Here is a 17,985-nt window from a genome sequence, read left to right on the forward strand (position 1 = left end):
GTCACAAAGATTAAGACACGACTGAGCGACCAACACACACATAAAGAAAACATCAACAAGGCTTTATTGCAAGCCCTACAAATCTGCCCTTTCTCTCCGGCGGCACCAAGTAGCGGGTTCCGGTCGTGATCCCCGGAGCCGGAGTCGCCTAGCCACCCAGGGTCCCTGGAAACGAGCCACTGCGATCCCACCCCAAACCTCAGGGGGCGCTATTCAATTTCGTTCTGATGGGAATGGAGCATTGTTTTCTTTCTGCGCTTGCGCAGCAAGGAAGCCTCACTTCCGTCCATACGCGCGCACCGTCTGAACTCGGCGGTCCCTCGGTGAGTGAGTGGAGCCGGTGAATTCTCCGGCCAGGAAGCCCTCAGCTCCACTGGACTCAATCCTGCCTGCCCGGGGGTCTGCCCGCCTCCCCAGAGATCTCTCTGCGTGACCCCCAACCGTGCATTCTATTGTAGTCTGAGCGCTCGTCCCTTCAGCCTCAAGGCCCCAGTGCCGCCCCCTCCCCACCCCCGTTTAGTTCAGCATGCGCCCTCCACGCTCGTCTTGCTCTGTGTAACACCCAGACCTTTTATATCCTTCGTTTTCCTTCCTCAGTCTCCTTCCGAGGCCACCTCCCTAGAACCCCTGGGCGGGGATGGAGAGAAGTGTCCCGGATGGAGAGAAAGCCCTGGTACCCCACCGAGCGTCCCTTCGCTCCTTCCCTTGTCTCTATTTGCAGACGAACACGATGAAGTTCAACCCCTTCGTGACCTCGGACCGCAGCAAAAACCGCAAACGTCATTTCAATGCCCCCTCCCACGTGCGCAGGAAAATCATGTCGTCTCCACTCTCCAAGGAGCTGCGACAGAAGTACAACGTCCGCTCCATGCCCATCCGCAAGGACGACGAGGTCCAGGTAATTGTCTCCCGGGCTCTAGTTACCCACGTGCGTGGCGCTCGGGCGCTGTCTTTGCCGGAGAGTGGCGGCAGTGCTTGGACGTGGAGGAGTCAGAGACTCACACGCCCTCAGGACCGGGACAGATGATGTGACCCTGCAGGTGACGGGAGTTGGGGCCCAGAGTCACCAGAGAGCGCCTGCCTGCTTAATTTAGAGCATTCCAACTCAATTCTTTAATAATAATAATTTGAGAAGTTTTGCTTTGCTTTACCAGCCAAGCAAAACAATGCTTTGTTTTTAGTCCAGAGGTTGCTAGTTCCCAGACACTGCTCGGGGGAAGCGTGTTGGGTCTTTGCAGGGGAAGGTGTTGGAATAAGAGTAAGATTTTGGCATCATTGGGTTTAGTGGAAGCTGAACGTTTGATGGTGCTGGATTTGGCAGGGAGAATGGGGAAGCAAATCAGAGGCGTGACATTTTGAGAAAGTATAAGTTGTCTGTTCTCTGACTGGAGCTTAGAATGTTTAGTAGGGAAGGGAAGTGAAGGTGAGTAAGACAGAGCAGAGCTATATTCACAGCTTGAAGGAATATATATTGAGGATTTACCAGACCAGGCACCGTTCCCTAGAACTCTAGCGGTGAACATCATCCACAGGGTCCCTGTTGCAGTAGGGCTCGAATTTGAGAGTGGGGTTCCCGGCCTCCGCACTGGTGACTTCTTGGGCTGGGTAATTCTTTGTTGTGGTGAGCTCTCCTGTGAACTGTGGGATGTTTGGCAGCATCCGTGGCTTCTCCCCACTAGATGCCGGTAGCGCCTTCTCACAGTTAGGATAAGCAGCGCTATCAGTATTTCCAGGTATTGTCCCTGGGGAGCAAAATTCACCCCTGACAACCTCCCCCAATCGAGAACCATTATTTTAGAGAATGAAGTAAGGAATTTGGTGTTTCTGTAAGGGACTGGGACTTGGAAGGTTTGAGGAAGAAAAGGTCGGAAGCAGGAGAGAAGTTAGGTTGAGAATGTGACAGGAATAGAGTGGAAAAAATAATTTGGAAGTATGGTCCAGCCTCTTGTCTTCTGGACCCTTCCCATCAGACATGCTCTAGAACGGGGGATTGCAAGTGCCTGTAGGTGCCAGTCAGGGACGTGCAGGAACGCCTGTAGGTGCCAGTCAGGGACGTGCAGAAACGACTGTAGGTACCAGTTAGGGGTATGCAGGCTCTTCAGTTGTCAGATTCTCCAGTTTTGTGAGACCTGGAAAACCTGGATTCTTTGTTTTATAGAAACTGCTTTTGGCTGAGACCACCAAAAACCTCTTTATGACTAAATTCAATGGTCCCATCTTCGTCTGACTGTCCTTGACTTTTTCAGCAGCATTCGGCATGGGTGGCATCACCTTACTCTTGAAATTATCTCCCTTTTTAGCTTCTGTGACACTTCAAGCCCACAGTTGACTTCCAGCTTCTCAGCCTCCATTGCTGGCTAGTTCTCCTCTGTCTGATCCCTAAATACTAGAGTTTGTCAGGGCCTGCACCTGCTCTTCCATTGGCTGGCCTACATTGTCTACCTAGGTGGTAATACTTACACCTAGAGTTTTAAATATCTGCTCTAGGCTAACACCTTCCTCCTTTATATCCTGGTTCAAACCACTTTTCTGACCACAGACCTAAGATCTAACTGCCTGCTGAACGTCTTTATTTGGATATCTCACAGACATCTCAAGCTTCTTATGCGTGAGATCCTGACATTCCCACTGCCTCTAAAATCTGATTCTCCTCCCATCTTTCACATCTCAATAAGTGATGCTTCTATCTCCCCACCTGTATGTACCATAAACCTTCAAGTTATTCTTAACTTTCCCTAACCCCTCTCTTCTGTCACTATGGCTTGTTGATTTTACGTTCAAAATAAGTCTTAAATCTGACACTTCTTTATATATTTCCATTTTAGTTCAAAGCATCTTCAGCTTCCACTGTTACCCTAATCCATTCTCTACAGACAAATTATTTGCAAATCAGAGTTTACTTAAAACCTATCAATGGTGCTTGATGTGCTAACTATAACATCTAAATCATTGATAAGGCTCCAGTGATCCAGTCCAGGCCTAATTCTCCAACCTCATCTCATTTTATAAGCCCCCCACTTGCACTGTACATCAAACACATCTTTTCAGGTCCTTAGAATGCTCTGGGTCTTTGTCCAGAATGCTCCCTCTGCCTGGAGTGCTTTTTTTCCCCTTTACCTAACTCCTCATTTTGCAGGTCTTACCATCTCAGTATCTTCCCATGTGCCCTGTTCATGGATCATATATCTGTATGTTTACCTGTTAACTGCTTACTACTCATCAGACCAAGCTCCCTGAGGTCAGAGAACTTCTCTGACCTCAGTGCAGAGCCTGGCACACAGCAGCGGCACAATCTGGATGGAATTGGAACGTGAGATAAAGAAAAGGGGGCATGAACTGTTTGCTTTTTAGATATGAAGACAGTGAAACTCAGGTAAAATAATAAAGAGTAATATAGAAAATGAGTGTCCAGGCTAGGAATACAGGTCTCTTAACTCCAGAGGTCATTCAGGGTAAGCACGTCTCCAGCCAGGAAAGTAAAAATAGTCCAATTAGGTTTGTTAAAACTGCCTTTTCTCTCTTGGTATCTTCTAAGTCTCACCTGCCTCTTTCTCTGAGTAGTTGGGTCTTCCTCTTACTTTACAGAGGGAATTAAAACTGTCATCCAGGAACTTCCAGAGCTCCTGGCGCCACACCCTCTGGCTTAATACCTGCATTTCCACCCCTCCTGTCTTCTTTCTCTCCTGTTATAAATCCTGTTTCTATCTGAAGCGCTCCCTCTGCCACTGAATGTGACATCCACCACTCTTTTCTCCCCTCTTCAGATCCTTCTATCCATTATCTCCTTTCTCTACAGCTTCCTGTACCTTTTCCTCCTTGCTTGTTCATTTAAACACATTAATGTTTCCCCTTCTTAAATAATAAAAAATTATCTCTTAACTTCACATCCCCATAGAGCACATGTCCTCTTTCCAATCCTCTTCAGATCCAGGCTTCTTGGGCCAGGCTTTTTTCATCTTCGTCTTTCCACCTCTGGTGAATTCACGGCCTTACCATAAACGACTTTCATCCCTCTGCTCCACCAAAAGCACTGTAGCCACGACCACCAGTGCCCAGCTTGTTGTCATCTGTTACTTAATCCTTTCTCTTCTTGACCATTCCACAGCATCTGACCTTCTTCTTGTCACTCCTGTAACACCATACTCCCTGGTTTCCCTTTTATTTATTTATTTATGGTTGTGCTGGGTCTTCATTGCTACGTGGGCTTTTCTCTAGTTGTGGCAAGCGGGAACTGCCCTCTGGTTTCATAGGTGGGCCTCACTGTGGTGACTTCTCGTGTTGCGGAGCACGGGCTTCAGTGCTTGTGGCCTACAGGCGCAGTCGTCGCTGCAGACAGGCTTAGTGGCTCCGTGGCATGTGGGATCTTCCCAAGTCAGGGATTGAACCTGTGTCTCTCGCGTTGCCAGGCGGATTCTTTACCCCTGAGCCACCAGGGAAACTCCCTGGTTTCCCATTCTTTCAGGCCACTTCAGTCTCTTGTAAACCCTTCCAAAATGTTGGCTTTTCTTAGATTTCTACATTCTGCCCTTGTCTCATACCAGCAGTTCCCTGAGTAAACTCAGGCTTTGAGTTGCCATGTCTGTGGATGACTCTCACGTCTTTGTTGCCAGCCCAGTTGGCCTTCCCCGTGTATGGAATCGCCCCGTTGCTTGCCTCTGGGAAAGGCAGGCCCGTACATCCAGGTGCCCAGCTGGACTCTGGATGTCCTCCTCGCCGCGTCCCTCACCTCTCAGTCCATTGACCGAGTCTTTTTCCGTCTCCTTCCTCACTGGGTCTAATGTTTAATCTACTTTTTATCACAGGTGTGTTGACTCCTTTTTAACATCTGTCTTTAGTCTTGATTAGAGTATTGAGACTCCGTTTCTTTACATGTGGCATTTTCTCTGCTCATGTGGCTGCTGTGTAATAGGCTCGTGCCTTTAGGAAAACCATAATCTAGTTGATTTTTAGAGTAGAATTAGAGTATGAACAGATGTTTAATGTGTGAAAATAGCCCACAATGTTTTAATTTGACATTTTAATTTTTTTCTCATGATAAAATATTTGTATTAACTGTAGAAATCTTGAAATGTGGACTAATATAAATTAAGAATTCTACTTCCTGTCTAATGGCAACCATTAGATATATAACATTAGATAACATAGGATAGATAACCATTAGATATATATCTAATGGCAACCATTAGATCTGTAACATTAGATAACATTGGATAGATAACATTAGATGACATTGGGATATATTTTCTTCTTGTGTATCCCATATGTATGAAGCATGTACACACAAGATTCAGACTGTACTGTTTTTAGCTTTGTATTCTTTTTTCTCTAAAGGTCATATCTTGAAAATTTCCCTAGGTCATAAATTGTTTTTTGAAAACATGGGCCTTAGATAGTTAGGTGAGAATCTCAATATAATTTCTTTCTTTCTTTTTAAATTGAAGTGTAGTTGATTTACAGTGTTGCGTTAGTTTTATTCTCAGGACTAGTTGTGTGATGACCAACCTACTTCAAGGAATGTTATGTTCAGGTAAGAGAAGGAAAAAATCCAGGTGAAGAACCTCCACCTGACTTAGAATAACCCAGAGCAGATTTATACGGTGGGGGGATGGGGGGGGTGTGGAGGAGGCTGAATTTGACTGCCAAGATTAATCTGTTTTTTGTGCAAAAAGTTTCATTGTTAGCCTGTATGTTCCTGATCATTAGTTTCCTTACTGTGATATTCAGGCATTTGCAATGGGGAGAATTCAGTTTTGTATTTTCCCTTAGGTGGTTCGAGGACACTACAAAGGTCAGCAAATTGGCAAGGTAGTCCAGGTGTATAGAAAGAAGTACGTCATCTACATTGAACGGGTGCAGCGTGAGAAGGCTAACGGCACGACTGTCCACGTGGGCATTCACCCCAGCAAGGTATGGCCCGGCCACACAGTGGCAGCGGCTGCGTGTCCCAGCCTTCCTGCTGGAGTTGTTGGGCATCAGTATTGCCCACACAGGCAGATGTGATAAGGACTTTAGAGGGAGGTCAGGCAGGCTTGGCTGGTTCACTGGCTAGTGGCAGCATCAAGGATCCAGATTCTTTTCTTGTGTGCTCTGTCATCCTTGGTGACGGCCCGTCTGCAAGCTGGTAGCAAGAGTGCTGCAGGCATGACTTCTCCACGAGGGAGTGTGCAGAGGGACTAGAGAGAACACCTCTTCCTTCAGCCCTCACTCCCAGCTAGTGAAATTGACCGTTCCTCTCTTAAACTCCCAGCTTATACGCTGTAGATTCTCTCCTCCAGAGTTTCAGATCCTTTAAGGGCAGAATGGTTGGGTCTCACTCATCTGTGTGATCTCTATATCGCCCAGTAGCTGGTGGGAATGCAGTATTTTAAAAAACAATGTATTTTGCCAGCCAGGGGATGATAGACAAACCATTCATGTTGGTAGTATAAACTTCAATCTTTGTATCACTAAACTACATAAATGGTCCCTAGACCCACAGGAGTTAGGGATTGGAGATTGGGTAGCAGGAACCCAAGCTGCTATCATTGAGGGATGATCTGCTGTATAAGATAATTATGCTTTTAAGTCCTTTCCCCTTAAAAAAGAAATCAAGATCTATTTGTTTTCTCATCCTAACAGGTGGTCATCACCAGGCTAAAACTGGACAAAGATCGGAAAAAAATTCTTGAACGCAAAGCCAAATCTCGACAGGTTGGGAAAGAGAAAGGAAAATATAAGGAGGAACTTATTGAGAAAATGCAGGAATGAATATACCCTGTTGCACAACCATGGTTTATCTGTAGGTTTTTTACCTGGCGTGTAGGCCTTTAAAACTTTTCAAGATGTCTCTCTCTCTCGAGTATTTTATTTCCTTCCTGTTTTGTTATTATTATTTATGTGGTTCTGTAAATCCACTTCTGCTGTTTTGATTAATAATTTTATGAATAAAAATTGGAAATGTTTTCTTGTTCCGAATGGTATTTACTGCTTTATAGGTAAAATCCATCTTAATTCTCAGTCCCCCATTGGGAGTCTTTCACACTTTTAATCTACAGAGAGCAGCACAGTAGTAGCTGTGAGATTAAGACAGCCCTGCTCCTGCTTAGACCCTCATGCTGACGGGCTGGACAGGACAGGGCTCTGGTTCCTGATGCAGAGGTCTGCCCCGCTCGACGGAAGTCAGCCTGTGCCTGGCAGGCACAAGGCCCCACCGAGAGCAGTGCCGCTCAGCACTCCCTCTCTGGCCTGCCGCACTGCCCTCTGGCCAGCTTCCTCTCCTCCGCACCCTAACCGACCCAGGGACGTGGAGCTCCCTGACCCGGCTGCCTGGCCCAAGTCTTGACATTGCTAGTGCTATCTCGTGTGACTGAAATGCCCTCTCCTAAAGAAGGTTCAGGAAACGGATGGCCTACAGGCAAGACTTGACTTGGTTCACAGGTTTTTGGGTTTTTGTTTTTGGTCCTATTGTTTTCGTAACTTTAAAAATTAATTTCCAACATATAAAATGTAACAAGAGCACAGAGAAATCCAGACCTTTTGCTTCATCTGGCTGCATGAGGCCCTCAGCTGCGCAGCATCAGTGTGTGGAGACGGGACTCTTCTGTCCTCACTGGACTCCAATCTAACTTCTAGTCATTCCTTAAGATTAGCCTCAGAGCCACATCTAAAATCCTACCTTGCCCCTGTGGTAAACAATCTATTGATTAATACATCAAACTGAGCCTTTTATGGCTCTCTAGTAATACAGGGTTTATCTGACACTGATGTTTCTTAATACATGTTGACTGATCCCATTATTTAACATTTTCACTGCTGAAGAAAATGAGTTTAGGTTAAGTACCCAAATCCCAGAGAGCATAAGAGAGCTAGGATTTGAACCCAGACCTCGGTGCATCAAAGGACATTCAGCTCCCGCATCAGCCCCCTCTGGTATTCCTCTACTCTTAGCAACCCTTTATTGGAGTCTGAGAAGAGCCTAGGCGTATGGAACAGAAGCATTGGTGTTTGCAGCCATAGTGCCGTAGTGGGGAGAGCACTCACCAGCCGTCAAGTGCCAGTCGCAGCTCTGCCACTGGGTGGTCAGAGGCCTTGGAGCAAGCTGCTCATCTCAGCTTCCAGTTTCTCGGTAGAAGACGTCATTCGCTCAGTTGTGTCCGACTCTGTGACCCCATGGACTGTCGCTTGCCAGGTTCCTCTGTCCGTGGAGTTCTCTAGGCAAGAATACAGTGGGTAGCCATTCCCTTCTCCAGGGAACCCTCCCCACCCAGGGGTCAAATCCAGGTCTCCTGCTTTGCAGGCAGATTCTTTACTGTCAGAGCCAAAAGAAAATAATACTTGCACTGCCTTCCTGTCTCACGGAAAATGCAGAGAGAAAATGCCAGGATCAAATGGGCTATTGCTGAGCACACTTTCAAAGTATGAGTGTATAAATTCTAATATTGCTATTATTATTCAGTATTTCCAATTCTAACATTCACCTTGCACTCAAGTAATGATTTTTCACAGAAGATCGATAAGATCACAGACCACAGAACTCAATATGCATGTTCTGGAGAAGGAAATGGCAACCCACTCCAGTGTTCTTGCCTGGAGAATCCCAGGGACGGGGGAGCCTGGTGGGCTGCTGTCTATGGGGGTCACAGAGTCAGACACGACTGAAGCAACTTAGCAGTAGCAGCAGCAGCTTTTGTTCTATCTTGTACAGAAAACAGTAATAGTATCATTGAATATGTTTTTTTCAGAACCATATATGTCTGTAACATTAATACTTCCTTTTAAGATAAATATAAATTCAAAAGAGATTTTATTTAGAGAAACTGTTCTAATTAAAATTGTTTTCCTTCATGCTAAGTGTATATTTAGATTCATAATTGTTGAGAAAAGAATTCACTGTAAAATAATGCCAACCTATATAATGCTGTAAAAATTATTTTGTACTTAAAAAAAAAAAAAAAAAAAGAACTCAATATGCATGTTCTGACTGCAGCATTGATTTGAGAGTGAGCAGAATGATACCAGCTCTGGAGTCAGATGAATCTTGAGTCCTGTTCTGGTCTTTGGTCAGCCCTTTTTATGAGCCTCTGTTTCCCTATTTTATGTAAGAAGCTAGAAACACTGATCTTCAAGACTGAAAATTAAAGTAGCAGTCCACCAGACCCCCCTGATTTTAGGAGTCAATGTGGGTGCTTGCTAACAGTCTCTACCCCCTTGCCTGGAGATTCTGTGATGCAGTAGGTCTGAAGAGAGAGGCCTTTTCAGACCTCTTCACATGGCCCTTGTATGATACTTATGACTAGGTAAATTTGGGAAATTGTGGATCAGGATGTCTACAAATCACAGCACATAAAATATAGTAGGTGCCCAAAACATGGCGACTGTATCAGTGCACTGAGCTGTGTGTCTAGCAGGTGTAATGAACAGATCAACCAGTGATGGCTGGAGTTTGTTTCTTTAATTTTTGTCTTCACTCTTGATAACACATGTTTTAGGCCCCCAAATCTGAATAAAAGATTTCAAACTAGGTTAAATTTATAGTAAGATAGTATCTTCTGATTCCTGGTCTGGGCCCTAGGCTCCAACTCTCACCATTACACTTAAATGATGCTTATTTCCTAGGAATCAGATCTGGTTTCTTTTCAGCAACATGTTCAAGTGATGGATAAGAGTTTTGAGAACTGTAATCTCCCCCAAATCACACCAGACTTCTTATCATCAGTCATGTGAATAATAGTGCATGATCAAGAGCAGGAATTCAACATCAACTGAGAGCTAACCCCAGCTCTGTCATCTCCTAGCTGTGTGACCCTGGGCAAATGGCCTAACCTCTCTGGGCCTGTATGGTTATAAAATGGAGATGAAATGAGTACCTACCAAATAGAGTTGTCAAGACTTACTACTTGAGATACTGTGTGTAGAGCATGGAGAACTCAGCAAGTGATAGCTACTGTCTTTCTGAGGAGATTGCAGTGGGTTTGTCTGCAGGAATAGAGGGAAAAGTTTTTCTCCAGGGAGTTTGGATAAATGCTGGTTCTTGACCAAAGCGGGAGGGTTTAAAGGCAGCAGTATTGTGCTTGGGCTGCTGCAGGAAATTGGGACTGTAGAATGCCAGCTGGATGGGCCTGCTTATCAAGGTTCAGGCTGGGGAGGGGGGGTTTAGCATGTTTCCTGGAATGAGTTTGAATTAAGTAGTTTCCTACTGACCTTTTCATCAAATTTGTAGATGTCCACTTACATGAGAGAGTCCCCCTGTGTTATTTTGGAAAGACTTCAGACTTTCACACTTGAGATAACTCCTTCTGAGTGTCTGCTTTCACAGTGCACTGGGGTCAGAGATGTTCAGCTACAGGGCTTTCCACGTGAGCTGGGTAAGCAAGGAAGTAATCAGATCTGGGAACCAGGCAGGACTTTAGTCCTCTGTACTCTGCTGATGCTATAGACTATAGAGTTGAGCAGTTCCAATCTAGTAATGGCTTGGGTCTTTGTTCATTGTTCTTTTTAATTAGTTTTTTTCTTTTAAAGAAAAAAACTGAACAGAGGAGAGTGGCAGGCTACAGTCCATAGGGTCGCAAAGAGTGGGACACAACTGAAGCGATTAGTATGCACACATGCATATACAGTACAACATAAAAAAGTACAAAAGGTATACAGTGAAAAGTAGGTTTCCTTGTCACATTGACTCTTAAGTCACTCAGTTCTCCCCAGAAGCAGTCACTGTTTTCAGTCTTTTGTATCCTTCTAGAAATATTCTATACATATATGATTGGGTTTTTACTAAAGTCTGGTCCATGAATAAGTCTTCATGAGAATGGCAGGTCATCCAAATTTAAATAGCTATATGAGGTTGATTTATTTCCTGAACACCATAATTACAATACAAATACGCATCAATATAAGTAAAATATTATTTGTCCATCAGAAATAACTAAATAAACCACATCCTAGCCTATCCCTAATATGAGGGCAGCTAATTCTGCAACAGGTTTTCAAAGGTCTCATCTTATGCGTTAGATGTCTCTATTTTTTAAAGTAGTATATAATTTAAGGGTTTTTTTCTTTTGGTGATTTACTATTTGAGATAGAAGAGGGAGCATGGTTTACTAGGAAGAACAGGACTACAAAGACTTACATACAGATTCCAGTTTTATCTCTTAAAACAGCTAGACTTTGAGCAAGTTACAAATCTGAGCCTCTCTTTCTTAATATGTAGAATGAATTTAATAACACCTACTTAGGTGTTGTGAGCACTCAGTGAGACAGGTAATTCAGAGCACCTTGTTTAGTAACTGACAAGTGGCCATCAAAAAATGGTAGCTGCCATAATCAGTGGCGTCAGCCCACAGTACACTTTCCCTATATATGAGCAGAGTAAACAGCAGTAAATTATGCTGGAGTTTCCGCTTCTCCACTAACTTCTAACCTTCTCAATAAACTTGGAAAGGAGCTTTACGACTGTGGCTTTGTAACCCCGTGTTCCTGTTTAGGCGCTCCTTGGGGTTTGCACTGTAACATTTCAGTCCACTCTTGTTTACTCTATCCTACTGAAGTTGCCTCTGAGACTTTCCTTCTAATTTAAAAATTACTGAGCAACTTCCCTGTGGTCCAGTGGTTGAGAATCCCTGCCAATGCAAAGGACACAGGTTCAATCCATGGTCCAGGAAGATTTCACAAGCTGCAGAGCAACTAAGCCCAAGCGCCAGAGCTACTGAATGAAGCCCATGCGCCTTAAAGCCCATGCTCCGCGAAAGAGAAGCCGCTGCTATGAGAAGCTCGCACACCGCTACTGGAGAGTAGCTCCCACTTACTTCAACTAGAGAAAGCCCACTCGCAACAACAAAGACCCAGATCAGCCAAAAATAAAATAAATAAAAGTTACTGAGGACCCAAAGACCTTTATTATGTGGATTACATCTATCAAAATAATTCACCATGTTAGACATTAACATTGTAAGATTTTAATTCATTAAAAAAATAAACCCAAAACATGTTAATGTTTTTATAGAAAATAACTCCCTTTTCCAAAACAAAACCAAAAAAAGTAGCCAAAAGAGTGACATTGTGCACAGTTCCTTTATGTCTGGCTTCAGTTCAGTTGCTCAGTTGTGTCCGACTCTTTGCGACCCCATGAATCACAGCACGCCAGGCCTCCCTGTCCATCATCAACTTCCGGAGTTCACTCAGACTCACGTCCATCGAGTCAGTGATGCCATCCAGCCATCTCATCCTCTGTCGTCCCCTTCTCCTCCTGCCCCCAATCCCTCCCAGCATCAAAGTCTTTTCCAATGAGTCAACTCTTCGCATGAGGTGGCCAAAGTACTGGAGTTTCAGCTTTAGCATCAGTCCTTCCAAAGAACACCCAGGGCTGATCTCCTTCAGAATGGACTGGTTGGATCTCCTTGCAGTCCAAGGGACTCTCAAGAGTCTTCTCCAACACCACAGTTCAAAAGCATCAATTCTTTGGCGCTCAGCCTTCTTCACAGTCCAACTCTCACAACCATACATGATCACAGGAGAAACCATAGCCTTGACTAGACGGACCTTTGTTGGCAAAGTAATGTCTCTGCTTTTCAATATGCTATCAAGGTTGGTCATAACTTTCCTTCCAAGGAGTAAGCTCTTTTAATTTCATGGCTGCAGTCACCATCTACAGTGATTTTGGAGCCCCCCAAAATAAAGTCTGACACTGTTTCCACTGTTTCCCAATCTATTTCCCATGAAGTGATGGGACCAGATGCCATGATCTTCGTTTTCTGAATGTTGACCTTTAAGCCAACTTTTTCTCTCTCCTCTTTCACTTTCATCAAGAGGCTTTTTAGTTCCTCTTCACTTTCTGCCATAAGGGTGGTGTCATCTGCATATCTGAGGTTATTGATATTTCTCCCAGCAATCTTGATTCCAGCTTGTGCTTCTTCCAGTCCAGCGTTTCTCATGATGTACTCTGCATATAAGTTAAATAAGCAGGGTGACAATATACAGCCTTGACGTACTCCTTTTCCTTTGGAGCCAGTTGTTCCATGTCCAGTTCTAACTGTTGCTTCCTGACCTGCATACAGATTTTCATGTCTGGATTAGTAGAAAACAAATGGATTCTTATAATGCTTCTGCAATCAACTTGTTGCAATGATGTTCTTGGTGAAGCGAAGGAAGAAAATTCAGTGTCAAATTCAGCGTCACATAGATTGGTGGTTAGAAAAGAGAGGACCTGGCCAACCCACTGGGAGAGTCTCTAGGACTCTCCAGCAGTCCTGGGACCATGCTGCCCAAAGTCTCATTTTTTTCTTGCAGGAGACCTGAAACCAGAGAATATTTCTTCATCACACAATCCTAGCTCTTGGCCTTCTCCACAGCTTTCACTTGGAATGTGTGATAAAATGTTTTTGACAGACTGACTGATAGAGGGTGCTATTGGCCAATACTAGCCCACATATATAATACCCAGATTAAAGTGTTTTCTCTTTCACAGCGGCTGAAACAGATTTCAGCCCAGTGTCTGAACAGAACCAGTGTCTGAACAGCTACATGCCTGTGCTCCTGACATCTGCTTCTCAGAGAGGCTGCCAAGAAGGCAAGGCAAAAGGTAGACTTACCAAGATCAACTTAAAACACCTGCATTAATTTAAGAAAGGGGGAAATTTTTTACAATAGCCAAAAAAGTGGAAGCAACCCAACTATCCAATCACGGATGAATGGAAAAACAAAATGTGGTGTGTACATACAGTGGAATATTATTCAGCCTTAAGAAGGATGGAAATTCTGATATGTGCTACCACACGGATGAATCTCAAGGACATTATGCTCAGTGACATGTAAGCCAGTCACAAAAAGATGAATGTTCTATGATTTTACTGACATCAGGTATCTTGAGTAGTCAAGCTTATAGAAACAATTAAGTAGAATGATGGTTGCCAGGAACCAGGGGAGGGAAGAATGGGGACTTGTTTAGTGGGTATACAACAGTTCTGGAGATCTGGTGCACAACTGTGTTAAGATACTTAACACTACCGGACTGTACACTTAACAATGGTTAAGAAGGTATGTTTCATGTTATGTATATTTGTATGCCACAATTAGCAATAAGCTTTTAAAAAAAGAAATGGGAAGAAAGACCAAGCTTTCTTCTCTAATTTAGATCTGGCTGATGTCACCCTTTCTTAACTATTCATTGCAGCTGTACAAATGTTTATTGAGCACATTCTAGGCATAAAATGCTTCTAAGGAAGACAGATCAGGTAAACAACACCCATTCTCAAGGAGTTTGCCTTCTACTAAAGGGTTGGTTGATTTATACACACAAACAAGTACAAGGCCACAAGACATGTATTAACAGAATGAAACAGGTCTTGTGAAGGTGTGCCGGAAACAAGTACAAGGCCACAAGACATGTATTAACAGAATGAAACAGGTCTTGTGAAGGTGTGCCGGGAATGGAACTTAAGAACAACAGAATTTCTGCTGAGACTGAGTTGTTGGGAAGGGGCAGGATGAGCACACAAGAGACCAACTAGTTTCCTACCTTGTCCTTCAGGTAAAGGTTTGAAATCATGTTTGAAGAGATGTCAAAGATCTTTGGTCCAACTTCCCATTTAATCCAAAAATTCATTCTACATGAATGAGGAAAGAAATCAGGGGGTAATTCAAGGGAGGGAAATGTGACTGTCACAGGGAAATCATGGTCCAGGGTAAAGCACACTGGGTTGGTTTACAGATTCGCTTTCCATCTTGCTTTTGCCTGAAAGCTCTATCAGCTTCTCTGAGAATTACGTTCTTCCTCTGTTACAAGGCTGTCACATACACTGAACATGTATGCAAATCCTTGGCAAGCATCAGAAATTCCTTGTTACCTTCTTCTTACTACCCTAGCTAATCCCTACTCCTCTTTCAAGGCTCAGCTCAAGACTAGCTTGGGGTGGAAAAGTCATGCACAGTGGTCCAACCTACCTTCACACTGCATTCAGTGGCCTGCTCAAAGTCCGTCTTTTCACCAGCCTGTGAACTCCCTGTGGGTAGGTGTGTCTGATTCCTGTAACCCTCCAAACCTGGCACAGTCCAAGTCATTCAGTAGGGCAGTAGTTAAGAGCACTGGCCTTGAAAATCACACCAATAAAGGTTGAATCTTGGTTTTGCTACTTAGCAGCTATGTGACCCTGAGCAAGATCCTTAACTTCCTTTCTGGGCCTCAGTTTCTTCACCTGCAAAGTGGGGATAATAATTAAACGGCGTCATAGGCTGTCGTGAGGTGTTCAAAACGAAACTCAAGCACTTAAAGTTCATGACCCAGTGGCTACCACACAGAATTCTGAACAGAAACTTACGATGAAGTTCTCTATATATGCTTCTTGCATAAGAAGATAAGGCTGTAAATAACTCCATTTTTCTTATAAGGGCCACCTTCTTATCTGAAAACTTTGCTGAGCCCCTGATGACACACATCTCCAGCTCCGGGGCTCTACAGCGTCTTACACCGCAGGAGCCCGGCGGTTTCCCAGCGGAGGGCGGGGCGGAGTCCCGCGCGCGATCACGTAGAGACGTGGGGGGCGGGCCTTTGCGCGCGCAGGTCCCGCGGCCGGGGTTGACACTTCCGGGTGGGACCCGAGTGCGGCGGCGGGTCCGGTGCAGGCGCTTCCCGCAGCAACCATGGCGTATACCGGCCTCACCGTCCCTCTCATCGTGATGAGCGTGTTCTGGGGCATCGTCGGCTTCCTGGTGCCCTGGTTCATCCCTAAGGGTCCCAACCGGGGGTAAGTGCGCCAGGCCTGCCTGGGGAGGGAAGCGCGGTGAGAACCCGCCGGGCCGGGCGGGGACCTTGCCCGGGTGATCCCGCCCTGCAGTCAGGCCTCGGCCCCCGACCCCCCGGCAGCCCCCCGACTTCCTTGTCGCGGCAGCCGCAGTGTCTCCTAGCCCGAACTGAGGAGGGTGGCCTCCGGCGGATCCTCCTTAGGAAGAAGCTTTAGGGGAATTTTTTCTTCGCACGTCCGTGTGTGGGGAGGGTGCCGTCGAAAATGGATGTATCCCTCCTCGAGGAGAAGTTGGGGCTCGTCACCAGACGGCTGTCGCCTTAGCCCCGATGTCTACCCAAATGAGGCCTCGTTTGCCTACACTTTAAAGGGACGGATCAAATAAATAAAACAGAAATTGACCTCTCTGCCTCACAGGCTGTCGCAGTTGCACAGCACACCCTTGTGCCGCAGCGTGAGCCCAGGCCTTGCATCTAGTGGGCGCCAGGAGCTAGCTGGGGCTTGATCTGGAGCGAGGTTAATTACCAAAGAGCAGGAGGTATTGTTAAGAAACCCCTGCGTCATACCTTTCGAAGGGCGCTCCCGCACTTGTGTTTGTGTGTAACAAGCTCTTAGAATGATTGGTTAAGAAAGACTCCCCCCGCCCCCCGCTCCCCCAACTTTGTTAAATAGAGCTTTATCTGTTTTGTAAGTAAACTTTTTTTATTATGGTATGAAATAGTCTTATCTTCAAAGGAGCTTTGGAAACCCTCTTTCTGGTTCCTCTTTGCCTTTTAGTCATTTTTTCTCAGCGGCAAGATCATGTGGGGTGAAGCTTATTATGAATCACAGATTTTGGGGAACACCATCTCTTGTTTTATTCTTTGAAACTAATTGGTGACTTCACAGTGCTCTGCATGCATAGTAGGCTTTCAATAAAGGGTTGTTGAGTGATCTGTTGCCTTTATTAAAGGAAAGAAAATGCTCTTAATAGTTTGTGACCTGAACCTCTTTTACTGTCTGGAATAAACTTGTGTTAGACCCGTTCCTTTCATCTAGCTTACAAGTAAATCATAATTTGTTTAAAAAGTAAACATTGTAGGTGAATTTATCATCTGGTTGCATTAGGTCCACCCATTCTGCTCCTCCCTACTCCCCCCCTTGGATGGCATCAATTATGTAGGGTCATCTTTACAGCCTGTAATAGATGAGAATTCTCAGGTTAGTAAAACAATTTGTGTTAACCAAATTTAATTCCCTGGGCTTGTTTCTCCTGCTAGATTTAGAGAACAGCGAAGTGCTCTTTTGTTGTGTTTCTGTCTTCAGCTCTTTTGTTGCCCACTGTCTTTCCAGCCTCTGTGCTCAGAAAGCGTTTATTAAGGTGCTGGTAGCGTTGACCACTTCTTTCTTGAAGTTCCCCATTTGGGGCCCACTGTGCCCAGCCTTGGGTCTTGATGCCATTGCTCTAACCCAGAGTAATGAAATGCCTCCTGTGGTCCACGGGTTACTCAGTTTGTAGTCCTAGTGTTACGATTCAGGTTCGACCTGCTAGTAATATGTTATCTGGATTTGATTCATAGCCTCCACCCCAGCCCTTGTTATTTCCTGCTCTTGGCAGGATCGAACAGGTCTTAAAACACAAGGTGTCTCCTGGGAGTTACTGTATTACAGTTTGAGAAACACTGCTCCCGGTTGGATGATCCCTATGACCTTGGATAATTTAACTTTTCCATGTTCCTGTTTCCTCACTGTAAAATGGAAATATTAGTAATAAATTATTATTGGTTCTGTTTTACCTCCTGAAAAGACTGCAGATAATTTTTTTTTTAAACGGAGGAGCTGAATTGCTTCAAGGACTATGGTGAATTTTTAATGCAGGAGAGCATTTCTGATTTGAAGAATTGAAAACATCTTCATTAAGGAGATAAGGTGCTGTGTAAGAAGGAGAGAAAGGAGTTTTTGCTGTTAAATTTTCTTCTCTGAGATCCCTGCATATCAAAATGCAGAAACTTGGGTGATTAGGATTTCAGGACCTCATGAAACTGGGGGAAAATGGGGCAAAAGGGAAAAAGGTCTTCTGAATCTGTGTGTAACCTAAAGCAAGCCCCTTACTGTCATCTTTTCTGCACCTGAAAAAGGGCGGAATACAATGAAGTCCCTACCTGGAATGCTGGTTCCTGACCGATTCTGTTCTTTATGATTTCCCACTCTCCTCTTGGAATCCAGAGATTCTCTAAAAACTTGTGGAGGAGGGGGAGGGGTGGCGACAGAGCATGGGGATTAGTGTGCCAAAGGT

General features: G+C 44.8%; 2 protein-coding genes across 2 annotated transcripts in view; both read left to right on the top strand.

The window, feature by feature from the left end:
• The first annotated feature begins 189 nt into the window (after nt 1-189).
• Nucleotides 190-6,941, top strand: RPL26L1 (ribosomal protein L26 like 1). The gene is made up of 4 exons (XM_055554713.1): nt 190-323; nt 722-898; nt 5,767-5,907; nt 6,619-6,941. Exons 1-4 carry the CDS (start codon nt 228-230, stop codon nt 6,745-6,747), a joined length of 543 nt encoding a protein of 180 aa, XP_055410688.1. The 5' UTR covers nt 190-227; the 3' UTR covers nt 6,748-6,941.
• Nucleotides 6,942-15,501: 8,560 nt separating this feature from the next.
• Nucleotides 15,502-17,985, top strand: part of ATP6V0E1 (ATPase H+ transporting V0 subunit e1) — a 31,438-nt gene continuing 28,954 nt past the window's right edge. Inside the window, exon 1 of the mRNA XM_055554715.1 lies at nt 15,502-15,713. Coding sequence (XP_055410690.1) covers nt 15,610-15,713 — 104 coding nt within the window. The 5' untranslated portion in view covers nt 15,502-15,609. The remainder of the gene's footprint in view (nt 15,714-17,985) is intronic.

Source organism: Bubalus kerabau, chromosome 18 (assembly GCF_029407905.1).
Source record: "Bubalus kerabau isolate K-KA32 ecotype Philippines breed swamp buffalo chromosome 18, PCC_UOA_SB_1v2, whole genome shotgun sequence".
Classification (NCBI taxonomy): Eukaryota; Metazoa; Chordata; class Mammalia; order Artiodactyla; family Bovidae; genus Bubalus; species Bubalus kerabau.